This window comes from Lycium ferocissimum, chromosome 6, assembly GCF_029784015.1.
Source record: "Lycium ferocissimum isolate CSIRO_LF1 chromosome 6, AGI_CSIRO_Lferr_CH_V1, whole genome shotgun sequence".
NCBI classification, from domain to species: domain Eukaryota; kingdom Viridiplantae; phylum Streptophyta; class Magnoliopsida; order Solanales; family Solanaceae; genus Lycium; species Lycium ferocissimum.
The window spans coordinates 10557819-10585614 of record NC_081347.1 but is presented as its reverse complement, the minus strand read 5'-3'; the positions used below and the strand labels follow the sequence as shown (position 1 = coordinate 10585614).

The 27796-nt window shown below is 35.0% G+C and overlaps 2 protein-coding genes across 2 annotated transcripts; one reads left to right on the top strand and one right to left on the bottom strand.

Annotated features, from left to right (window-relative positions):
• The first annotated feature begins 2590 nt into the window (after positions 1-2590).
• LOC132059296 (BTB/POZ domain-containing protein At2g13690) lies at positions 2591-8832 on the top strand. Its single transcript, XM_059451878.1, has 2 exons — positions 2591-3464; positions 7750-8832. Exons 1-2 carry the CDS (start codon positions 2775-2777, stop codon positions 8683-8685), a joined length of 1626 nt encoding a protein of 541 aa, XP_059307861.1. The 5' UTR covers positions 2591-2774; the 3' UTR covers positions 8686-8832.
• Positions 8833-10460: 1628 nt separating this feature from the next.
• On the bottom strand, positions 10461-13718 carry LOC132059295 (pentatricopeptide repeat-containing protein At1g20230). Its single transcript, XM_059451877.1, has one exon. It carries the CDS (start codon positions 13582-13584, stop codon positions 11317-11319), a length of 2268 nt encoding a protein of 755 aa, XP_059307860.1. The 5' UTR covers positions 13585-13718; the 3' UTR covers positions 10461-11316.
• Positions 13719-27796: the final 14078 nt, after the last annotated feature.

Sequence of the window (27796 nt, the reverse complement as noted above, 5' to 3'; positions counted from 1 at the left end):
ATCAATACAAAAGCAAAAAGTATGAGTAAATTATGAAGGTTATTAGTAATGAAAGGAGAGTTTGATTAAAGTTAACTGAGGAATTGTGACAAAGATGAAATTGTAACATAAGCCATATAATAAGGACCATCATGACAGTTTAGTTAAGCAATGTGATATGCAGTTATTATATAGGTCAAATCGATTAAAAAACGTAGTATTAAGCACTATATATGTTATTTTACTCCTCGTGTCTTAATGATCTTTTATTTGATTTAAGTTTCGTCTCACTTTTTTATGTCACAAAGAGTAATATTATATATTATTATGCGTCATTACAAAAAGTAGTGCAATGTGGTGTATGTAGTTACTGATTATTACAATGTACCATACAAGACCCTTTATGGTTCAAATCAGTGGAATAAAGCGAACACAATGGAAAAACTATCATAAACTTTGTATTCTAAGAAAGAGTGGAAGAGGAAAAAGTAAAGGCCAAAAACAAAAGGCAAACAAGAATTGTACAAGACAAAAAATCACATGGTTAACACAAGCTATAAAGTGTAGATTTCCTAATATAGGTGTTTAAAACAAATAAAAGGATCGAAATAGTAACCATACTTTCCTTTCTAATTTTTTTTTATTCATTTTTAATTTCGTATTTATGGGTGGGTAAAATATATACCCTTTAATTGAAAATATGTAAAACTTTTATCTGTTGATGTTTAATTTGGTTAAAATAAAAAAGTTTTTGCAACTTTTTGTTCTTTCATCAAAATAAGATTTTCAAAATCTTTAAAGCAAGCACCACCTTAAAACAATTGATTAAACAAGATTGAATCTAACATAACATGCGATTTTAGAATTTACTTAGCTTTGGTTTTAAAATTGGGAAACAAATAAAATTTACCTTTGATTTTGACAACTAAAACTTAATATACCAAAGAAAACTAAAACCCAATATATATTTTACCCTATGAAAATTGTTACGAGTAGATTATGCTACTATTTTTTTATGATAAATATTTGTCAACACCCGTATGTACATGAAATAATATCAACTTAACAAATACATGCCATATATCTATTGATATTGATGTAAACGCATAATACAAATAATTTTTTTATCATTCTCCACTTTATATAAAACTTGTAAAGACTACTCATGAAAGTTGCTTCCCAAATGCTTATTTTAATCCAAGTACAAGTATATACGGAACATTTGTTTTTCCGAAATTTTATCCAACTTTCGAGAGAATGTTCCTCTTTGAACAATCAAAACTCGCTATACTTATCAATTTAAATATTTTTTATTGTTGGAGGATTTGTTTTCTTCGAAATAATTCATTTGTCATATCCTGGATTGATAAAAAATAGTACTAGAAAATAGTCTTCCCACTCATCAATGCACCTCCCCACTTGGTTATAAAAATCAAAAGGCAGTCGAGTAGATCTCTAAATTTCTTTCTTAAATAAATATCCGAACGTCCCTTTTCTTTTTCTATTAATAGAAGAAAAGAAAATGACAAAAATGGTCCCTTAACTTTGTACTAGTTTCAAAATAGTACTGTAAGTATCACTTGAGTAGTTTTGGTCTTTTAATTTTGCCAATAGTGAACACTTTTGATCTACATCACACATTTATCAAATTCTGATTTTTAAATTTATAACCGAAACTATGAAAATCGAAAATATCTAACGGGAACTCACATTTGGAAATAATTTTTGTAATCTATGTTATTTTTTGTCTATTTCAAGAGTCTGATGCAACGTTTTAGAGGTGCAATTTCTGTCACTTTTCTGTCTTGTTTAGTTTTTTATGTCGCTATTTTTGGAATTTTACTAGAAATTTTTGGTGTTTCTGTAAAAAAAATTCAAAGTTTCAGTTAAATTTAACAATCAGAATTTGGTAAATATATAACAGAGACCAAAAGTTCTCACTTTTGATAAACTTAAAAGGATCAAAATTGCTCAGGTGATACTTAGAGCTTGTTTGGTAAGATGTCTTCGATAAAATAGTGATGGTATTATATGCGGTATTATTTTGTACTATGTTTAGTTGACATTTTGGGACATGTATAACTAATATTGAATTATTTAATAAAGGGTGTACCACCACCATCATGGGATAACTTATCCATAATTAGCTTATACATGGATAAAAAACTAAAATGACAAAAGTAGTCTTGTTTTGTTCCAAGAAACCTATAAAGACCAGACATCCAAGGGTATAATTGTAATAAATTGCTTTTTTGTTTTAAAAATAGATAATTATTTAGATGGTATCTTTTGTGTCCATTTTTAGTGCAATGAATTAAACCCCCAACAAAAAATAATCCCTATATTACTAATAGTTGCATTACTAATTCATGTATAACTTGTTTTTGACCCAAACAAACCCTTAATGGACTATTTTAAACCTACTACCAAAGATAAAGGACCATTTTTGTCAATTTTTCTCAAAAGAAGAACAAGTGAAAAGAAAAGAAAAAGAGAACCTATATAACAGCTCAGTTTGCCAGTATCTATACTGTTTTTGCTTTTTCCGTCACCTTCACAAAGCATCAAGAATCTCCTCTCTAACACCACCCCCCAAAATACTCAAACTTTTTTTTTTTTGGCAATTCAACTTAATATTCTTCGCCCTAAGAAGAACATGCCAATAATACCCATTTCCCAAGAAATGTAAATAAAGTGCTCACATTTCTACAAGTATAAGCTCATAATACTCAATACTGTGTAACTAACTATATGTGTAGTTCTTGAACTACACACACACACACATTCTGTCCAAAATGCACGACCCCACGCGCCTGAAATCTCAACCACACCACCACACGCGCCGCCGTGAACCGCCGCCACATCATCACCACCGCCGTGCTTGGTGTTGTTCTTTCACTGTACCACCACACAGCCCAGAAAACCCGGTTCAAAACCCAACCGGTTTGCCCAAAAAAACCCAATCTTTCTTAAAACCCGAAATACCCCCAAAATCTTCATCAAATTCCATATCTTCTTCTTTCCCCTATTCACCTCAAAACAGACCCGGAATTGTGACCCGAATCGACCCGCGTCGGATCCTCTCACCGGGTCGGGTCTCTCCGATCGACGAACCGACCCGACCCGTTAATGAGATACCGAAGAATCAGGTGGCAATTTGTGAGGAGGAGGAGCAGGAGGAGCAAGTTAGTAGTGTTAGGGATGATTGTAGTTTAGGGATCTTTGATGTGAGGTTAAATTTGAAGGGTAAAAATGGTAATGGATTAGTGTTGGAGCTTAGTTCTGAGGTACTTAGTACTAATAGTTGTGTTTTTGCTGATTTGATTGGCCATTATCGGAGAAATTCGAGGGGTTTGTGTAGGATAGAGGTGCCTGATGTGGAGAATTTGGGTGTTTTTCGCGATACGATTGAGCTTATGTTTGAGGATGATATTGCTAGGAAACTTTTAAGGGTCGGTGCTTATCGCGCTATCGATGTGCTTGAGGTAATCTTCGTGCTATTAGTACTTCATTAATGTGATAATGTCAAGTGTCCCAATTTGTTTATTGGATTAAGATAAATATGTTATTGACTAATTAAGCTTTGTTTGCGAAAAGGTGAAATAGAATGTGAATAATTTGATGATCTAATTTGGCAAGTCAATGTAGGTTAGTTAATTTGGGATAGAGGGGGTAGTTGAGTTACTCTAAAAAACTGAATGTTTGTCAAATGACTATTAGGTATTGGGGTGTATTGGTAGTGTTTCCTAAATGAATTACTTGTTCATTTGAGAATGTGGAACTTCTCATATGTTTTTGAACGATGTGAAGAGAGTTTATAGAGAACTTGTGATGAAGTTGGCGACATATGTTCACGTTTGAAGACTAATTAGGCATGCGAATCTCAGTAGACTAATTAGAAATTGCATGGTTATTCTTAAATAAGTACTTGTTAGTCTAAGAATTTGGGACAACCCATATGTTTTTAAAATATAGAAGAATATGTAGAGAACTTAAATGAAGCCTAATTAGGTAAGCTGCTGAGGTGGGAGCAACCACATTGACTAATTAGAAATTGCATGGTTTGTTAAGTTTACAGAGGTTAGTTCTTGCACTGCTGGTCCTTTGGAACTTCTTTCCTGTGCAGTATAATACATTTGGCAAAGAAACTTTAGTGTTTTCCAAATTCCAACAGCTAGCTAGAACATTAAATAGATGCTACTGGGGATAAACAATGTAGTTGAAAGGAAACTAGAGAGCTATCACATTCCCAAGCCTAGATTTAACGGAAACTAATTCCGAGACAAGGCTGATTCTGTGCTCTTAATAGAAGTTTGACTGTTTCCTTAAATCAAGTGTACGCCGGATAGCATTATTTTATAGGTAAAATTCTATAGTAAACCTCCTCTTCTCTAATCTTGAATAAATTTTTTATTGCCCCATCGAAAGTTACATAAGCTCTTTAGGTGGTGCATCCTCGGTTACTCAGTGTAATATAATGCTGCTGCCTAACATGTCTGCTTTGCTGCATTCTTTGGAGTCCGGCGCCAAAATGGCTTCTTTTTGAAGCTATTAGACAAAAATAGCATGTCTGTTTTTTTTTTTTTTTTTGTTATACCAAAATGGGTATTTCGTGGGTTATCCAACAAAATACCCCAAAAATTACTGTTCCGGTCTGGTAAAAATAATAATAATTGTCGTTGCATTTCGCAACAAGTGCAGCGAAATGCCAAAAAAAAAAATTTGTTTGCATTTCGCTACACTTGTGGCGAAATGTAACAATTTTTTTTATTTCGTATTTCGTGCATGTTCCAACAAAATGGAACAAAATAAATTTTGTTCTATTTCGCTGGTTAAGTAGCGAAATGCCCCTTTATTTTTATTTTTTTTACCGTTTTTCTGAACCTGTCAACTTTTACCCTAAATTTTATTTTACCTTATCACTATCACGCAACCGCACCTCTCCATTCCCCATTCTCCATTCTTCCTCTGCCTCCATTCTCCATTCTCCATTCTTCCTCTTCTTCCTTTCTCCATTCTTTTTCTTTTTCTACTAATCATATCACAAGAATTTCTCAACTTTTGCTCCATAATCTTCTTCAAATTGAGGTAATTTATTAATTTTATAACTCTATATTTTTTGATTTAGTCATTATAAATTAGTTCATAATTATTTTTTTGATTTATTTATATCTTGTACTTAGTGTAGTAGATTATAATAAAGAAAATAAAAGTGACAAGTTTAATTAATCAATAGTTGGTAATTTCAGTTGTTGCTTCAGTTAAAAAAAGCTTTTAAAAATGTTAGTAGAGTTTATTGGTCAACGAACTGCAATTAAAATACTAAAAAGATTGTTGAAGCTACTAGTTAAAAAAGTAGCCATTAAAACAAACCTAGACAACATACTAATTGTGCTAAAAGAAGAAAAGCTCATAAAAAATATCACAACCAGTAGCAAGTTCTAGCAAATTAGCTATAACAAATTAAATAAAAAAATAAAAAATATCTACTACACTAAGTACAAGATATAAATAAATCAAAAAAAATAAATATGAACTAATTTATAATAACTAAATCAAAAAATATATGTAAAAAGTTATAAAATTAATAAATTACCTCAATTTGAAGAAGATTATGGAGCAAAAGTTGAGGAATCCTTGTGATAGGTTTAGTAGAAAAAGAGAAAGAATGGAGAAAGGAAGAAGAGGAAGAATGAGAATAGAGGCCGAGGAAGAATGGAGAATGGAGAGGTGCGGCTGCGTGATAGTGATAAGGTAAAATAAAATTTAAGGTAAAAGTTGACAGGTTCGTAAAAAACTGTTAAAAAAATAAAGGGGCATTTCGCTACTTAACCAGCGAAATGGAACAAAATAAATTTTTGTCCCATTTCGTTGGAACATGCACGAAATACAAAAAAAAAAAATTATTTGTTACATTTCGCCACAAGTGTAGCGAAATGCAAACATTTTTTTTTTTTTTTTGCATTTCGCTGCACTTGTGGCGAAATGCAAGGACAGTTAATTTTTTTTTTACCGGACCGGAATAGTAATTTTTTGGGTATTTCGTTGGATAACCCACGAAATACCCATTTTGGTATTTAAAAAAAAAAGACATGCTATTTTTGTCTATTAGCTTCAAAAAGAAGCCATTTTGGCGCCGGACGCCCCATCCGGTTAAAATCTTCATGATATTTCCACATCTTTCAAAATCTCATCAAGATCTGTAGTTCCGTAGCTTTCAGGAGGTCAGAATAAGGTGCCTGAAATGGCCAGAGCTTTTCAAAATAGTGCAGGAAATCTGTTCTCCATAATTGTTGCCTACAGAAAACCCTCAGCTTTTGTCTTTGATGTAGAGCCTTGTAACTTTCTAATCCTTTAAGTCAAGAAGCTTGTGCTCTTCCCAATGGTACTTCTCTAAAAAAAAAAAAAGTACCATTGGGAAGAGCACAAGCTTCTTGATACCCTGGAATACAAGTACAATTTTTTTTCATTTCATTTCTAGGATGACTCCTTTTATTCCTTGTGGCCTTGTTACTACCATATTTCGGTCTTCCTGTCCATCTGATAGTTTTTCATTGAGCTGCTTCAAACGAATTGCACTGTTTCTTGGTATAGTTCGGTGAGAGCGATATTAGACCTCTATTACCTTTGCAAGAGGTGAAAATTATCTGATTTAGGGACCATTATTCAGTGAAGAGAATGATGCTATTGCATTTATGTCGTGTTAAATGCAGTCTCAATTGTGTTTGTGTACTGTTCATTCAAAACATTTACCAAGACATAGAGTATACCAAATGGATAACAAAATGGTCAAAGGATAAACAACAAACCCTCCCACCCACTCACCCTCCACAAGGAAAAGACAAAGGGAATAAAGAATTAATGAACAAAGGAAGATTACTTATCAAAAAAGAATGAAAAGAGGAAAAAATTCAGATAAGATTAACGGCTATGAAATAGAAGATTGCTTTATTTTCTGTTATCTAAAAAAACTTTATTCGGTGTTTAGCTATGCAAATTTTGGTAATGTTGTTCATCTAGGATCGCCCAAAAAGAAAGAAAAGGATTGAAAGTGGGTGGATCTTTGTTTTGCTAAATGTCAAAGCAAAAGCTTATACAACTTGTAAGAATTTTCTCCCACTTAGAATTATTATTTATAACAAATGCAAAGAAATGCCATTTAGGAAAAAGTTTTGCCTTGTGGTCAGTAAAACCTATGAATACTTTTGGTTGACATATCTTCCAAGAATGCATGTGCATCCTTTGTCTAAATGCCTATCAAATAAGTCATCTGGTCAAGTGTTGCATTCGGCTAATTTCTCTGCTGAATGACTTTGAAGCACTAAAAACTACTGCAGATTGCTATTTCTGTCGCTAACTGTATTCAGTGTGAAAGAGGACCTGCTTCTACTGGGCCTCTTTGTTTCGTAACTTGTTTTTTTCTATTGGAGTTTTGGATCTCGTTGTCCCTTGGACCTTGGTTTTACATGGCGATTGGGTAGCCAAGTTTAAGCTTTTTGTCCCTCGACATTTTTCCTCATCATCTTTTGAGAGGTACAACATTGTTGTAAACACAGTGAAGATCCTCTTTTATTGAATAGAGAAATTCTATCTTACATCTTCCATGAAGGAAAAATGTTCATTGTGTAGTGAACTCTCACTATTGGTTTTCACACAATAAAACACGCCTCTGGCTGTTTGGCTAGTATTAGACTTCTCTCTCTCTCTCTCTCTGGCTCCTATCTTCAACTTTGTCTTGGTGGCGTCATGCTAACCCTTGTTAATGTTTAGGTATCAGCTGGAATCAAATTCAACCGGAGTGTTTTATCGTGTTTGAAGTACCTTGAAGCTGTTCCTTGGACTGAGGAAGAGGAAGAGAAATTGAGAAGCTTGTTTAATAAAATGAAGTTTGATCATGAAACAGCTAGAGACATTTCAGCCAGACTTTACGCTCTAGATATGACAGATTCCCAGCAGACTTTGTCTAAGCAGCTTGTTTGGTCTGTTACCACCTGTGTTGATGCCAATTCCAGAAACGAGCTAAAATCCTTAGTCAAAGGTCTCCTGTGCAAAAGCTCAGTGTATGAAAAGGATTGCCCTGATTTGAACAAGGTGGATATATTTGCTATATGCCAGTCTTGTATAAACTCACTTGTTAGTTTGCTTGAGGAGGCAACTTCAACGAGTCCATCTGTAAGATCAGTAAAGAAAGAAGACCGACCCTTGATTGAGCGCATATCTAAGCAGGTTGACAACATCATATGGCTGCTTGATATTTTGCTTGATCACCAGATGGCAGAGGACTTGGTGGATATATGGACCAGACAAAGTCAGTTGCTTGGAATGCATAAATGTGCATCTCCATTGGTCAGATACGAGCTTAGTCGGGTGACAGCTATGTTATTCATAGCAATGGGCACCGGGAAAATGCATTGTCGCTCTGAAGCAAGGTCGGGCCTACTTCAGACATGGTTTAGACCGATGCTTTTGGACTTCGGGTGGTTACAGAGATGCAGAAAGGGTTTAGACATGAAGGCATTGGAGGAAGCGATGGGTCAAGCGCTCCTTACTCTTCCTTTGAAGGAACAATATGTTCTGTTTATGGATTGGTTCAAGTGTTTCTCTAAGCATGGTACTGAATGTCCTAACCTCAGCAAATCATTCCAGATATGGTGGCGACGATCGTTCTTGCGAGGCTCTGAAACTCATGCATCTGAATCTAGGTAGTCTGGTGTTTTCTAGTCCTTTTTTTCTAGTGTTCTGTACTTGGGCAATCTGTGACACTTGGGAAGTGAATAATGTAGATTAACATTGTACTAATTGTTCTGAGAGAAATGAAATGCCAATTCAGTATATATGGCGCTTTTACCATAATATCTACCTTTTGAAAAGCGTAAATACATATTGTACTTGACTTTAATACTGGTTGATGCTTATAATTTTATACGTCGGACAATAGTATAAGGTGTTTATTATATAAATATAAATAATGTGATGATAATATCAGACTAAGTATGTTTTTCAATGTACATATTTCCTCCCTAGAAAATGACATTGACTATCCGGATAACATCCTCGTTCAAACAATAGTATAAGGTGTTTATTATATAAATATAAATAATGTGATGATAATATCAGACTAAGTATGTTTTTCAATGTACATATTTCCTCCCTAGAAAATGACATTGACTATCCGGATAACATCGTCGTTCAAACAATGTATTTAAAGGTAGAGGAAAGTAATAGATCCATCAATCAATCAACTTATGCTTATCCTAAATCAGTTTGGTAACTTCCATGAATTTTCTATATTCATTGTCTGTTCAAATTTATTTTCTTAAATACTAAATAACATGCATTTACAAAATAATTAGCGAAAACTTGAGGTTCTTAATTTTCACACTTATCCTAAAAAGTTGTACATGTTTCTCTCCAAATTAAAGGGTTTTTATCAGACATCGGACCTAACACAAGTATGAGACACCTGCACACCGGCGCAGTCGGAAGTCTATGTCTAACAAGGCCAAACCATACTATGGTATTTTGTATTATTTTTATCTTCTATATATGCTACATACATCTTCTATCAAATATGATTATTATATAATCTCATACAACCGTATATGATTGCACATCACCCAATCAAATGTGATCATTTATACGACTGTATATGATTGCAATTTGCACATCACTCTTTACTTTCCGTGTTTTACGACATTTTTCCTAGTTGAGCATGTTCAAACAAGATCGATTTTCAATGTGAGAGGATTCCTTATATGTATTACAACTATTTCTACGCTGTTAATTTGTAATCCAGTGGCGGAGACAACCCTAAGGTCGTCGTCAGACAAGCTTCACAAAATAATTGATTTTATAATATATTTGAGGAAATGTGTATATCTACACTATGAGGCACCGGTTAAAAATAATACGGATTAAATATTAATTTGGAATAGGATCGGAAGCCTTGAAAGCACCACAGTTTCAGGCTTATATGACTTACAAGTGGAATTGTGACAAAAGGCCGACACTGCTTGTATAAAATCCTACGCACGCCACTGTGGCAATTATTTACCTGTCGCGATCCTCCTCCTAATATTCGGATTTTGGGATTGACCACGAGAAGATCACATAACCAGAATTGGAAAAGTTAAATAGAATATATTATTTTATAGAGTTTATATTTATATTCAGATTTAAAAGAATTAAATGTTGAAAGTGCATTTATCTATATCTCTAGCTGGTTTTCATTTCTCTGTATGAATTATGTAATTTTATTTGAGACGTTATGCCCTTTTTCTTTTGTAAATACTTTCTCTCCATTTGAAAGATTCTCATGACACATGGTCCCTTTACTTCAAATTCAATCTAACATACAGTGGAAGTTATCCGACCAAGAGTATCAAGTTAAAGTTTCTGTGCATTTGCTCGTGCAAAAAGGAAAGGCCCACGTGAAACACAGAAGAAGACCAGATTAATTAGTAGATCCAAATTCAATGCTGAATTTAACTTTCAACTCCATGTCTTGTCTTGTGCGCATTACACTAATAAATGAAGCTCAAACTCAAAAAGTTTTTAATCCCCATATTTAAGCTATCAACTTTCTCAATAAACAGTTGGAAAGAATCAAGGTTGTTAACTAAAGGGAAACTAAAGACAGCTTTAGGCATCAGAGGTTGAACAAAAAGATTTCTTGTTTTGATAAGTATGAAAAATGGCTGACTACAAGTGCTATGAATATTATAAAAAAATTGCATAAGTTCTTGTCTAGAAAAATAAGTTGGGTGATTAGAAGTGCTTGGAAGTTAGGAATAAGACGCTGAGTTCCAATTTCTCATAAAAGCAACAGTGCTGTTGCATCCACCCCACATTTTGGATTCACTGATCCAGCTTCCAGGTGCTGTCAAAGCTCAAAGAACCTTTTTCACTAATTTACAAAACTGAATCACCAAAGAATCCCCGTAAACACATGTTATCGAGAAAGTGATGAAAATGGTTGTCTCTAACAAAAATCTGTGTCCTTTTTAGCTGGAACTGAATTTGAGAAAGGCATGGCAGCTCCCATAGATTCCAAGGTTTTTCAACTCTCTCAATTAACGAATCAAGGTTCTTCATTTGCAATGAACAAAGAGTGCATTAGGCATCAGAGATTAGATTTGAACAAGTATGAAAGTCAAGCTGATTACAACTGCATGGATCGCTAAATTCAGACACCGGGGTTAAACCTGGCTGCTCAGCTCCAGTTTTGTATAAATGCAACTGGTCCTGTTGCATCCTCCCCAGGTCTTGATTCACTAACGTCTTGCTTCCGAGTACTCTCAATGCTCGAAGAACTTCTCAAAAAATTACAAATCTCGATCACCAATAATCTCCACATGAGCACACACCTTCATAGAAGTGATGAAAACGGTTTGCGTCTCTAACATATATTTCTCTCCCTTCAAAGCTGGAGGTAAATTTGATAAAGACATGACAGTCCCCACAAATTCTAAGGTTCTTTATGACTCTTAGAGGAGTCCCTGGATTAGTGTTCAAAATTCCTAAAACTACCGCCAACTTCTCACTATGTCCACACAAGATCAACTCCTTGTCCTGTTCTTCAACATCTTGCAAAACAAATTCCGTATCATGTGAAACACCTGAATTCTTCATGTCCATGCTCAATTTTCGCAACTTTTCCATAATCTGTGGCATTTGTGGATGTAATTCATCTCCTGCTAATAGCATGTGCACTTTGTTTTTAATTTCAATCCAACTACATCCAGGATTTTTACTCAAGCCCATATTTTTCATCATGTCCCTCACCCTGTCTACTTCATTCCATCTGTTGTTAGAAGCATAAATATTGGATAATAGAATGTAGTTTCCAGGATTCTTAGGTTCTAGCTCAAAGAGTTTATTAGCAGCAATCTCGCCCAAACTCAAATTACGATGTGTTCTACAAGAACTTAGTAAAGCACCCCAGACACATCCATCTGGTTCAATTGGCATTGTGGAAATCATGTTATAGGCTTCTTTGAGCTTTCCGGCACGACCAAGAAGGCTCACCATACAAGCATAGTGCTCCACTCTGGCCTCAAGTCCATGAACTCTAGACATAGAATCGAAGTAATGTTGCCCTTGTTCTGTAAGGCCTGCTTGGCTGCATGCAGATAATACACTCGTGAAACTAATATAATCAGGTTTCTGTCCACTTCTTTGTATTAAGTCAAAGATTTCAATAGCCTCCTTAGCCTTTCCGTGCATTGCGTATCCGCCAGTCATTGCATTCCAACAAACCAAATTACGTACTGGCATCCTGTCAAAAATAATGCGAGAGAAATCAATTCTTCCACAATTGGCGTACATATCTATTAATGCACTACCGACATAAACATCATCTGAAAAACAATTTCTCAAAGAGAAGCAATGTGTTGCCTTTCCATGTATTAGTGCTGCGATATTTCCACAGGCGGGAAGCAAACAAGAAATCGTTACAGAGTTCGGCTTTACCATAGCCAACTGCATTTCTCTGAAAATCTCTAGCGCGTCAAGGTCTTTCCCATGCTGCGAGCAGGAAGAAATCATCGAAGTCCACGAGACCACATTCAATTCCTTCACTTTGCGTTTAAACTTTTTAAACACTTTGAAAGCCTCTTCAACAAGACCGTTCCTCGAGAGCCCAGCTACCAAAGCATTAAAAGCACCCAAATCCATTTCCTCTGCTCCTTCAAAGACTCGTGACATCTCCGAAGTACACCTACACTTTCCATACATATCAATTAACGCGCTAATAATACAATCATCACATTCAAACCCCATTTTAATCACATGACAATGAACTTGAACACCCATCTTGATATCCTCCCAGTCACTTATTGCAGGAAGAACACTCGAAATACTCGTCCCGTCACTCCTAAACCCTTCCGAATTCATCCTACGAAACATCAAAACCGCGTCTTTATAACGTCCACTCTGATTAAACCCCGCGATCAACCCGTTCCACGAAACAGAATTCGGGTCAATACCCAACATCCCAGCTTGATCAAACACCATTATAGCATTTAAAACATCCCCTTGTTTCGCATAGCCAGAAACCAAAGCACTCCAAGAAACCACATCTGGTTCAAGCATTTTATCAAACACCTTACGTGCACATCCCAAATCATTACATTTCACATACATATGAACTAAAGAAGCTTCAACAAACGAATCTAACGCTAACCCAGTTATTAAACCATACCCATGTACTTGTTTCCCAATTTTAAATGCTGATAATCCAGCACAAGCTTTAATAGCACTAGGAAGTAAATGTACATCAGGTAAAATGTGTACAGATAATAATCTTGAAAATAAAACAAGTGTGTAATTAAAAAGACTCGATTTTGAGGAAGCATGAATGAGGGGTTTAAAAGAGAAGATATTTGGGTTTGGAAGTGAATTGAGTAAAGATTCTGCATTTGTAAAGGAATTGTAGTTGGTGTAAAGGGATAAGAGTTTGTTGGTGATATGGGTATTATTGGAATGGCCAGTTTTGATGATATGAGAGTGAATTTGTTGTGTTTGGGAAAGAGTGGTTGATTTTGTAATGAGGGTTAGAATGGTGTTATCAAATAAATGCAGAGTTTGAGCTTGCCTTGCATTCATGGAGTTAAGGGAGTTACTCAATATAGAGAAGAGAACTGGGCTGATATCAGCTTTAGTTATTTTCTTCTAGTACTATGGTTTTTTGTTTGTTTTTGTTTTGGGATTAAAACACAAAATAACTACTTCTTTCCTCTCAGTGTTGTGACTGGGAGTTCTGGAACGAAAAGTACAACAAAACTAATTTTATTTAGTTTCTGCACGGATTGCTCTTCAAACGAATTCATTTTTTATTTTTTCTTTAACCCCAGTGAAACCCACAGCTAGGGGTGTCAATGGTTTTCAAAAAACCGACTTACCAATCGAAACGTACCGTACCGAATCGATTTTTAGGTTTCTTTTAATAAAACTGACGGTTTTTATATAAATTTATAGCCGTATCGAATAATTAGGTTGGTTTTTAATTTTATAAAAATAAACCGAAAAAATACCGAACCAAACCGAATAAGTATATATATGTAAAATATATTTTATATATTAAATTTATATACAATAAAATATTAAAATTTTCGCCTTGGGTTTGCAATGATGAAAATGATTACAAGCCGGCAACATAATTAACACCTAAAGTTCCAACTCTGAAACCTATTATATTACTTCTATTGAACTTAAATTAGTTCTAGCATCTCGAAAAGAAACCGAAGTTAGCTACTACAAGGTATTCCAACGATTTTGGGTATAAAGTTACAAGGTATTAGATATTTTTCCTCTCGTATGATTTTAAATTCTCTTAGTGGATACTCAATCCTAATAGTCTCAGTTCTACTCAATCCTAATAGTCTCAGTTCTTGAGTCTCATCTTCATTGTTTTTTCCCCCTAGTGTGATCTAAAATATATTTGTTTTTGCTTAACATTATTTTATACTACCGTAAAATAGTGGGATCAATCTCTATTCTTGTCGTCTTTCATGTTTTCTTGATTCATCACCTTTTAATCAGTAAAAATATATAGAGAGTTTTTGTCAAAGTCCTATAAAAGTATGTATGATATTGTGTCTTAACTTTTACTAGTGAATATAACATGATGTTCTTTTTTAAAAAAAAAAAAAAAAAATTGAAACTTAACCGAACCAAACCTATACCAAAGAGAAACAAGCATGATATGACCGCTTCGAAAAGTCTAATTTTGGTTCTACAAAATGAAATAACCGAAAAATTGGTATGGTATAAATTTTATAAAATAACCGCTCGAACCCTACCAACCCCTACCCACAGCCGCTACTCTTTGGGTGCGCACTAGATAACCTATTCACTGTGCAATAGCTCGCAAACCACACAGGAGATGTAAACCGCACTAGGCAAGCCATGTGCGATGAGCTCTGAATGAGAAGGTTGCTGTGAGGGGAATCAATCCCAGGTCTCCAATGTGGGAAACTGATCACCCAACCAACTCAGCCAACCCTTGTGGGTACTTTGCAGGTCTCGATCAGGGGTTGTCCCTCATATTTGTGGTTTTTAATTTTGCCCCTGCTACTTACTTAAGTGAAAATATTCAGACTTGCTTCGTTCGGCATAATTTCTGTAAAACTTTTACTTTGGAAACTGAACTTTTGCCTCACTCGGCATAAATTCTGTAGGAATTAAGTTATGCGGTATTAGTTTTCTAGTATTTTTCACATTATATTGAGTTTTAAAAGTTTTGCCTTGTCCGACATAATTTGTGTTGATTTTCTGATACATATGCCGAAGTTAAACTTAAAATATGCGAGCCAAATCTAAAATTATGTCGTTTCTCAGATTATGTTAAGTGTTGAAAGTTTTGCCTTGTCCGGCATAACTTGTATGGATGTTATGACACATATGCTGAACTTAAACGTAAAATCTGCTGAACGAAGTCTAAATTATGCCGCACCAAAAAATGTTGAAGGGCCAAATCAAATACCACAAATGTCACACCCCAAATCTGGGTGAGGTTGATCGGCACCCGGTGCCTTAACCTGACCAAGCGAACAATCTATACGGGAACTTATACAAATACTTATGAACTTGAATCAAATGATATAACATTTAGAATAAACATATGGAAAGTGCCACTGGCAAATCTATATCAGTAAGCAGGCCATCGAGCTTGAAACATATGAAGACTATACAAATGTACACAAGTGACCCACAATGTATGTCTATGAAGCCTATAAAATGACAAGGATGTTGGGAAGAAACAAGCAATAACCAAATTGCACGACGAGGTAACAATTACTCAAATCGAAACTTCCCACACTATTTGAACCAAGAGAAGACAATAAACACTAGCACGATATGGAAATCCGGCAGCAGCTATACCAACAATAAAATAGTAAAGCAAGCAAAAACAAATCGAGTGGAAGAGACATCAAATTTACGTGGTAAAATCCCTTCAAGGCGAAGAGGAAACGTCCACGGGACCTCCGGCCCACAAAAGCTCCACTATAAACAACAAGAGTTACAACAATGTTCTCCAAACGGCTACAACAACAAAACCAAGCACGGAGCAACAATACATAAAAGATAGCACCAAAATTAGCGAAGAAAGGAGAGAAATCACCCCAAAAAATGAGCTATAATAACTGGAGCTGACCACAAATTCGATCTCCACCGTTGAAATGGAAGAAACAGATGTTAAGAACCCTCAGTTCAAATTTCAGCACGATCCAACGGTTAACGAATCCGTAAACGCAATCTAAATCGGACTGCTGTAGCAGAAAATTTCTGGACGAAACTTTGCTTTCTCTCTCACGTTTTTCTCTCTATATGGCTGCTATGAATTCACTCTTGTGTTGTCAAAATAAGACCTAAATTGATCCTATATATAGAGGAAATTTTGGGCAAAATTGGCTTGGTCCAAATTGGATTGGGTTTTATTAATCCAATTCCACATAGGAAGGGAAAACCCAAAAACCTAACAATTCTCCCCCTCCCGACTATGTGAAGGAAATCGCCATCCTGGTGATCAAGAAACACTCTAAATCTAGACTCACAGCCAAGCCTAGGACAACCTGAATAAATGATATCTTCACAACTGGAGAAAAGATTTCATCAAAATCAACTCCCTTTTTCTGATTGAAGCCCTGGACAACCAATCTAGCCTTGTACCGTGGAACTGAGTTACCATCTTCATGTTTCACCCTAAAGACCCACCTGTTTTTTAAAGCTTTTCTATCTTTAGGAAGTTTAACCGTATCAAATGTATGATTATCATGCAAGGATTTAATCTCATCTTGCATAAAGCATCAAACCACCTTTCTTTTTCTTCACTATCCATGGCCTCACCAAAACTTTCGTTCTCCCCCTCGATCAAGAGTACAAACTCATTGGGAGAATAACGAGATGAAGGTACTTTCTCTCTAATAGATCTTTTAAGAGAACTCTCTGGAACATCAATAGCAACCGGGTTACGGCCAACCACATCATCTTCCACTGGAGCATCAACAACATCATGCTGGTCATTCTGAACATGATCACTATCTTCATTATCAACTTGATCTTCATTATTTTGAAGATTTTCTTCAGGTGCAATAGTCACAGGAACTGGGTCAACATCAACTAAGCTCTTATTGCTCTGAGAATCAACCTTCTCAGCTTTGTCAAAATCTTCGGTTATCTCGGTCTTCAAAGAAACGATAGACAAATTCGTCTTGACCATAACCAATGAAGATACACTGCCTAGTTTTAACTTCCAGCTTTGACCTTTCATCCTTAGGAACATGCACAAAGGCCTTATACCCGAAGACTCTCGATGAGCATAAGAGACATCCTTACCAAACCAAACTCTGTCATGGACATCACCATCCAAAGCAACAGTAGGAGATAAATTGATAACATAAGCAGCAGTATTAAGTGCTTCTGCCCAAAATGAATCTGGCAACTTAGCATCTGAAAGCAAACATCTAACCCTCTCAACTAGAGTTCTGTTCATCCTCTCTGCTAAACCATTTAACTGAGGAGTCTTTGGAGGAGTTTTCTGATGCCGAATACCCTGCTGTCTACAATAATTATCAAAAGGACCAATGTATTCACCACCATTGTCTGAGCGGATGCATTTTAGTTTCTTCCCTGTCTGTCTCTCAACCAAGGCCTGAAAAGTCTTGAACACATCAAGTACTTGATCCTTGAACTTCAAAGGAAATACCCAGAGTTTTCGAGAATGATCATCAATAAAAGTCACAAAGTAAAGTGCACCACCGCGAGAGCTTACTTTAAAAGGACCACACAAATCAGAATGTACCAACTCCAGGAAATCCAAATTTTCTTGAAGGCGAATGAAAAAGAAACTCTTTTCCTCGTTACCCTAAATGAACACATCTCTTTAACTTTTCTTGTTTCACTTTAGAAAGCAAATTCTTCTTAGCCAAGTTATCAATCCCCTTCTCGCTCATATGACTCAGCCTTCTATGCCATAATTCTGATGAAGTATCATTCTCCACCAAATTTATTACCACAAATGGAGCCTTGAAATAAGTACAAGTCGACATCTTGTAACCTCGAGCCACAACCATTGAACCTTTAAGTGGTTTGATCATAACCATCATCATCAAGCTTTCCTATAGAAATTAAATTCGCATCAGTATGCTTGACATTGTTAAGAACCAACCTTTCTTACTTTTCAAGCAACCGTGCCAATACCAAGTACCTCAACCTCACTATCATTGCCCATTCGTAAATTTTTCAAAATTACTCGGAGTATAAGAAAGAAAATAATTCCTTCTTTGGTGTGACATGAGAAGTGGCACACGAATCCACAAGCCAGTAGACTCATCACAAGCAAGATTGATATCATTTTTACCATAAGCAACAAGAAGATCATTTTCGAACATGATTTTCATTATCGCCTTCTTTTTTTTTGCTTTTTCCGGTCTCTCTTAAACTTGTAGCAATGTTTCTTGATGTGCCCTTTCAAGTGACAATAGTCACGTGTAAAAGTCTTGTACAAGGATCTTGACTTGCTTCTACTTTTGCCTCTGTCATTCTGACCTCTGAAGTTACTTCTCCCCTTTGTCTTCAGTAACCAAAACATCGGAGTGTGAAGTTGAAGAAGACGACGCTTGAGATCTTCTTCTCATCTCTTCATTCAAAACACTACTCTTAGCATGTTCCATAGTTACGCTATCACTGGGAGCAAAATTAGTCAAAGAAACTCAAAGAGTTTCCCAAGAGTTTGGCTGAGTATTAAGAAGCCAAAGTCCCTGTATTTCTTCATCAAACTTCACACCCATTCCGCATGATCAAGGACACCACGAAAATCATTGATATGATCAGAAATAGGTCGCACTAATATTCATCAATTGTTTCGGAGGAACAACTTAACCGAATTTGAAGCATAAAATGTGTCTTGAGCTTTTCCCACAAGCTTTTAGCATTTGTCTCATTCACAATATGATTTCGAACATTATCTTAAAACCATTACCTAATATAGCCACAAACCTGTAAGTGCTCAAATTCCCAATCCTCATCTTCAATAGACTCAGGTTTCTTCGAAGCGAACACGAAAATGCAACTTCTGACAAATAGAAGATCTTTCATCTTGCTTTTCCAAATATGGTAATTACTGCCATTTAAACAAACCATCTTGCTCATATTTGCCTCCATCATTCAAATAGACAATCAACAAAACCAAATACAACCACAAGCTCTGATACCACTTTGTTGGGAAGAAACAAGCAATAACCAAATTGCACGATGAGGTAACAGCGGATGAAATACCCAAGTCGAAACTTCCCACACTATTTGAAATGACAATAAACACTAGCACGGATGGAAATTCGGCACAATTATACCAACAATAAAATAGCAAAGCAAGCAATAAATCGAGTGGAAGAGACACCAAATTTACGTGGTAAAACCCTTCAAGGTGAAGAGAAACATCCACGGGACCTCCAAGCTCACAAAAGCTCCACTATAAACAACAAGAGTTACAACAATGTTCTCCAAATGGCTACAACAACAAAGCCAAGCACGGAGCAACAATACATAAAAGATAGCACCAAAACTAGCGAAGAAAGGAGAGAAATCAAAAATGAGCAGTTCGTACTGAAAACTGGAGCTACAGACCACAAAATCCGATCTTCACCGTTGAAATCGAAGAACTAGATGTTAAGAACCCTAGTTCAAATTTCAAAGCACAAACGTTAACGATCAGACCACGCAATTTAAAGCGGACTATAGCAGAAAATTTACGAAACTTTCTCTCTCACGTTTTTCTCTATATGGTATGAATTCACTCTTGTGTTGTCAAAATAAGACCTAAATTGATCCTATATATAGAGGAAATTTTGGGCAAAATTGGCCTGGTCCAAATTGGATTGGATTTTATTAATCCAATTCCACATAGGAAGGGAAAATCCAAAAACCTAACAAAGGACTGTATAATTGTAACATCGTCGGGACAGGGCCCCGAGCTACCCATAATATCACTGCACAAACAAAAGGAGAACTAGATTTAACTAACTCCAAATAGAAGTAGGGTTCATCACATCAACAACTGAACGTCAACAAATGCCTAATGGGAGAGTCTGCCAACCTGTATATCTGGGCTTGCAATATGAATATAACAAATACTGCGACACCGATAAAAGGGACGTAAGTACAGATAGATTGTACTTAATACGTAAGGCAGATAGAATAACAATGAAAGCTTATATAAGAGACAATTGAAGCATGATCAAATGAGTAAAACGGGAACCTAAGAAAACAACATATAGAATCGCATGCAGAGGCGGAGCCAGGATTTGAGGTTTGTGGATTCAAAATTCTAAGACAGGACAATAACCTCAAGCGAATGTATAACAACCACCAAGCTAATGAACAAGTAAGGGTGGCCGTTCGGTTCTTTAGTTTGGTTTATTCAAACTTCAGTTCGATTCTTCGATTTTCGGTTATTCGAATATGTGTACCCAACACCAAACCGAAGTTCGGTTCGATTTTTTCAAGTTCGATTCGATTTTTCTAATTTTTCAAGTAGCTCCGCCCCAGTTTACATACCAGTGGTAATTGGTATCAAAGTTAGAACTTAGAACCCTAACTTTCTTTAAAAGTTCTGATTTTAAGATTGAGGCTTTGTGAAGAAACCGATAGTCTGTAGCTTTTGTGGAACGTGCTCTTTTCTTTATTAAAAAAAAAAAAGGAATAGTATAACTGACGCACTGCAGGAGTGACCAGTGAGCTAAGGAGCCTGTTTTATATTTTTTTCTTATAAAGTGCACATAGAAAAAACCAAAAAGTAACGCTGCAGTTGGTTTCGAACCCACACATCTCATAGGTGAACCGGAGAGCTTTTCAAGCCTCTTACGAACCACTAACCATCAGCGACCTTTGTTACTAGATTCGCAGTAGTATATTTAATATATATTCACTGGATTTTCTAGGGCTAATACATGGTCTACGCAAAAGATATTGGATTCGTCCGAATCCCCGTGTTGCACAGTAGCTCCATCCCTGATCAGATGTCAAACCTTACTGTACATAAGTTATTCCGAACTTCTTTTGGATTATTCTGATTATATCTTTGGATTGCTATGTGGAGCAACGTTCTGAAGTCTTTCACTGAAACACTTGGGATGATTGTACATTAGATTCATTCCTTCACTTATAATACATTATGTATGCCACATAGGGCCATCGCCCGTCTAATTATAGCTCAATGGTGTTTATATAGTAATAACATTACGTACGCAACATAGTGTCTTCCCCAACTGATTATAGCTCAGTGGTATATATAGTAATAACATTACGTACACCACATGGGGCCATCCCTAATTGATTATAGCTCAGTGGTATATGTAGTAATAACATCCAAACTGTAGTGGCATATATATATATAGTGGAGTAATAACATTACCAACTGAGTATCGCTTAGTGATATATATATATGATTTTTCTCTTATCCAATAGAACATCTAATTTCACTAATATTCAGAGGATTTTCCTTTCAAATTTGACTAGGTAGAAAAATGGAACTTATAAAAATAAAGCTATAAAATTTCATAAAGAAAATAGTAATAGGCAGTAAATGCTTCACAAAAAATATCAATACCGAACTTAGCCTCCGTTACGATTGCTATAAAGTTTGATAAAATAGTGTAGTGATATATGCTAATGTTAAATAGGAGTACTATGGTTGTTTTTGTATGTAGAATACAAAAGCATGGAATTGTTGGGATGTCGTATGCACTAATCGTGTGTTTTCTTATTTCTCTTAATAGCAGGCACAAGATTCTTAAACAATCACAAATAGGGACGGACAAGGAGGAGTTTGAGGACACCTAATGGTTTGCTTTTTGGGTCAAAGGTATCCAATAAGGAGGAGTTTGAAGAGGGAATACACTTCATGTTTTGTTTCTTTTGGTCATATGTAAATGCATACAATGCCAATGATGATAAAGTATTGGGTAGTATATGGTTAATTGACTATTTTGTAATGAAAGTATTTATTTGTAATATTCTACTTGAGAAATGCTTGTGTTTGTTGAATTATGTGCTTTTAGTATTAGTTGGGAATTGATAGAAATACATGTATAATCTTTTCAGAAAAGCAGGTCGCCATTTAAAATCAATCAGGCCAGCATTGTTGAATTATTGAAAAAAACGGCTCAATGGCCACTATATATATGTTGTCACAAAAATAATTAGTATTTGCGGCAATTGTGGTTGCTACTAAAAAGTAATTCTTTAGTGGCGACCGTATAGTTGCTACTACAAATCATTCTTTGGTGGCGACCATAGTCACAATTAAAAAGTTATAATATCTTTTAGTAGCGACTTACCTTCTCAGAAATCACATATAGAGGAATCTTTTTTAGCGATATGCTTCACTTTTAGGAGAGAGTAAAGTCGCCAGAATATGTTTCTTTAGTGGCGACCTACATATGTCGCCGTATATAACTTTCAGCAACGAGGGTTGTTCGAGCGACTAAAGAGTCGCTGCAAAAGAGATTTGGTGGCGACTTTCAGGATTTTAGTCGCGACCTTTGTCGCCACTTAAAGTCATATTTCTTGTAGTGTCGAGTGCGCACAAGGTAAACTACGCTCTAGCGTAATAGTCTACATAACTCAATTTTTTAAATAATCATATCGATAATCATTCTTGTCACGTCTAGAAGATGAGTGTAGCGGAGATGAGGATGCTCAGGTGGATGTGTGAGTACATTGGGATGGATATGGTTAGGAATGAAGTTATACAAAGTAAGGTGGAAGTGGCTCCTGTGACGGACAAGATGAGGGAAGCGAGATTGAGATGGTTCGGGCATGTGAAAAGGAGGTGTGTGGATGCGCCAGTAAGGAGGTGTGGGAGGTTGGCTCTAACAGAAGTTACCAGAGGTAGATGTAGACCGAAGAAGAACTTGGGGGAGGTGATTAGATAAGACATGACATAACTCCAACTTACTGAGGACATAACCCTAGATAGGAAAGTGTGGAGGTCAAGGATTAGAATAGAGGGTTAGTAGGTAGCCGAGTATTTTCCTTATTAGTAGTATTAGTTAGTAATCGCGTAGATTCTTTTCTTCGAGGTGTACTAATATTTGTTTCCTCTTTTGCTTTTATCTTGCTATTTCGTTGTCATATTTTTTTGATATCATGCTTCAAATTCTTTTTTCCTCTCGAGTCGAGGGTTATCATAAACAGCCTCCCTAGCTCACAAAGATAGGGGTAAGGTTTGCGTACTTCCTACTCTCCCGGCTCCAGACCCCAATTGTGAGAATACACGGGGTATGTTGTTATTGTTGTTGTAATCAAATCTTGTCACTTGTATATACATTCTAAGCTAAAAATATTCGTCAACTTTATTGTCAGTTCCGTCCAATTATTTGTGAGATAGTCTGTGCCATAACGTACATGAATTAAGGGTGGAGTACACATTTACACTAGGATTATAAATGTCTCCGTTCTTAGAAGACTTAACAGAAAAAAATGATAAATCCCTTAATCAATCAATATATAATATAAAGCTAGGCATAAACAAGGTGATGTGACACCTCTCTATGACCTAGAATATCATTTATCTTTTTTCTCCTTTTTTGACATTTTTGCTCATTTTATTTTCATTTATGTAATATTTTAAAAATTCTAAAAAGTCACGTCATTAATTCTCATAATACTACCATTAGCATTTACTTCCATATAATTAGCATTCATTAAAATGTGTTAAATAATAATGTTGCATGCACCACTTGAACTTCTGGCAGAAAATTTGTTGTCTATATAACTGTTCATCTTCCTTATAATTAAAAATAATTAAAGGACCTGATCTTTTATATGAAAATTTATTAGATATCTTAATATCGAATTTAGTGGCGTTAATTCTACGGTTTCAAACTTTTCACCACTCTCTATAGTTGCGTATTTATTAGATTCATTAGCATCTCATTTTTTGTACTCCATTTATTTAGTTAGTATGTTTACCTAACATTTTGACAGGTTGCGGAAACGCACGTTAGCCATGGAGAAAACAACCGTGGAATTTGGGATTGGCAAAGTCAAATTGGGTGGTACTTATTATACAATAATTCTCTATGTGTTTCAAATCTTCCTTTTGTGTTTGAATAATTAATTAAATTCTTTGTTTTGGCAATAGCACTGATGGTGCTGGTATGTTACAGTTATGTGCACAATCCAAAGACTAAGGATGTGTTTGGTATGGAGGAAAATGTTAATGCGCACAATCCAAAGACTAAGGAGCCGTTTGGACATGATTTCATCTCATTGAGCCGTTTGGACATGATTTCATCTCATGAGATGAAATCATGTTTGGACATGCAATTTGAATTTCTTAAGTTGTAGTTTTTTTTATATAAACATAAAAACCCCACAAGTTGTGAAAACCATAAAAAAATTTCCAATTCTTATACAATCTTACCAAATGAGTAAATCATAATTCATAATAAAATTAATAAGCTACTAGAAGGCCTTTCTAAAAAATACAACATCAATTGATTAAATTTTAGTTCAATAAAAAGGAAAATTTAACATGAATAGTAATGTAACTACTTTTTAATATAATCCTCCGACATGGTACGAACAATATATCTACCAACTAATGGTTGGTAAACATGATTTGTAAAAATATCTACTAACTTATGAGTCTTTTTTTACAAAATATAAACGTATGGGTCAAATTTTACATTTATATTTTTTGAAATCATGATTTCAAATCCCAAATCATGCATTTTTGGATGATTTGGGATTTCTTTCATCTCATGAGATGAAATCGCATGTCCAAGATGAAATCGCATGTCCAAACGCCTACTAAGGGTGTGTTCGGTATGGAAGAAAATGTTTTCCTGGAAAAAGTGTTCTTGGAAAATAAGTGAATTTCTACTTATTTTCTTATGTTCGTTTGGGTAGTGGAAAATAAGTGAATTTCTTACTTATTTTCTCATGTTCAGTTGGTTGATAGAAAACATTTTTTGAAAAATACCCATTCAATTCCCACCAACCCATCACCCCATATCATATCAACCCCCGCACCCACCCTACCCACCCCAAGCACCTACCCACCCCCACCCAACCACCACTCTCGAACATACTTCATTTTCACTCACCCGTACCCCACCAAGAAAGATCAAACCCCACCTCACTCGGCTTAAGCCGAGGAGCGGAAAGCCACTTGACTGTAAGGAAAGGGGCTGCTTGTATGAGAAAAGAAGAGTCCTTTCGAAGGCTTACCACCACCAACCCCCACCTCACGCCACCCCACCCTACACTCCATCCAACCCTCCCACCTACTCACCCACCCTCTCCCAAATTTTCTATTTCATATATTAAATTTATAAATAATGAGAATTTTTTTTTTTTACCCACCACCCGCCCCACACCAAATTTTACAACACAAACTTTCGACTTTTATAAATTTTTTATAAAGGTAAAATTATATGAAGTAGAAAATTCGGGAGGGGGTAGGGGTGCAGGGTGGGTGTAGAAAATCATAAAAGAAAACTTTTCAAAACCTTTTTTTTAGAAAAAATATTTTTTAGAGGGGGTTCATGGGGGTGGATGGTGTAAAAACTAAAAAAGAAAAACTTTTTAGAACTTTTTTTAAGAAAAAAATAATGGGGTCTGGGTGGTGTGAAAATAAAATTAAAAAAAACTAACAATTTTTTTTGGAGGGGTTGGTGGGTGGGGTAAAAAATAAAAAAAATAAAAAAATTTCATTTTTCTCATTGTAGAAGAAAAAAAAACTTATTTTTTTTTGGGGGAAAAAAAAATGTTTTTCAAAATTTTTGATTTTAGAAAACTTATTTTCCTAACAGAGAAAATTTTTAAAAACATTTTTTTTTTTCATGCCGAACATACCCTAAGAGTTTGGAGCAATCAACAACTTTTTCTTTTTTACTTCTCTGATATGTCTGCAGATATTGAAATTCACTTTGAAGAATCATTTGATGTTTGTGAACGTGCTCAATTAATCTTTCGATTGTGCTCTCTTTTTGGACAAATTCATTTATTATTTTTTCAGGTTTTTTCTCTCATTCTTTTTATGTTTATTACTATCATATCTTTAATGTGCAATTTTATGATACTATATGATCTTCCACTATATTTTTTTCTTCTATGTCATTTTTTGGGCAGTGTTTGCTGAGATCGGCCATCCATAAACTATGCCTATTGGGATTAATGATCGATTGATTGTAAGAATCGATTCCGTAAGTATTTTGACTAGAAATTCCGCAGGAAAAAAGGTGTGTGCATATTCATAATAATATACTGATATATCATTTTGTGTTTTTTGTAAAAATGACTTCTACGGTTCCATCTAAAGCTTACTTCTAATCATTGCTTTCTAAATTACTTTTGCTCTTAGATTTGATGGTAAGTAAGTTATCATTCCTTACATGACAGGTTCCTCTCCTTCGCGGGATAGGGCACATTCCATTCCGCCATAACCACGCTTTAAACTTACTTTGGTATTGGGAGCAAAAGCACAGGTTAGATTAGATTAAAAAAGTTAAAATGTATTATTTGTCTTGAATAGCAGGAGCTGCTTGTCCGGATCAATTTGGAAGTCCTAAAACATTACGCACCGGTTATCTCTTATATGTTCATAGCTTTTTTTGGTAAAACTTTTCAATTTGACCTTCCAATTAATTTGGTAATTTTTTTTTTTTTAATGCAATTCTTTTCTCATGCAAGGAGTCGAGTCAACCATATCTGCCCAATGAAATTGGCAAGGCACTCTGCATACTACGAGAAATAGAAATTGTTTCACTGGGAATGGGAACAACTATTTATTTTGCAAAGTATTTAATCAAATGTCGTTGTAATTCTTTTCTATGAGCTGAATTATATATTTCAAATTATCTAATAACTTAGAAACAAAATAAAGATCAGAACCAATTACAAAAAAAAGATTAAGAAAAATACGTGCTCTTAATCTTCGTTGGCATGATGATTGTCATTTTCCTATTAAGGGTTTAATAATTTTAGCCTCCTATTTTCTATAGTCTAAAGAAAATGTTGTTCTTAGTGGTGAATAGGTTTCTATTTACTAACATATTATAGTCAAGAGTATTTTGTTTAATTTATTAGGAATTAAACGAAACTAACTTTGGAATTTGATTATTGAGGGTTTTGGAGTTAATTGAAGATAATATTTATAAATGTATGCATATGCATGAAAAATTATTCTATTACATTTTTGAGTAATTACAGTTATTTCATAACTGCGCACAGGGGCGGATGGAGCATTATAATTTGGGGTTCAATTGAACCCCAAACTTTCGATGCGGTGTATAAATTTATATGTAAAAATTTACCGGTCCGGTTAAATAAAACTTTTTTTGAACCCATAATTTTAGATATATATATATATATTAAAAATTTATTAGTAAGAGTTTATTGTAGATATATTTACATATGTTATACAAGGATTTATAAGTAAAGTTTAAATAGATAACTCAAGACAGTATAAGAGCGGTAGATTTACAATTTTGATCAACTTTTGTAGTTTATCTACAATTATGTTTTTTCTTAAAAACGCACATGCAGTTTATTACCAAACAATATAGAATATGTTATAATCCCTTTACAACTTATTGACAAACCTAATGAGTGATGACAATGCTAATGTGAAGCGAAAGAATATTCACTTTCTATTAACCATTTTTACTATCATCTTTGTAAACCTATATACTACATATACCTAAAATATAGTAAGAATATACGTACATATATCAATATACCTAGGTTATATAACTTATGTATATATATATATATATATATATATATATATATATATGTTTAAAATTAT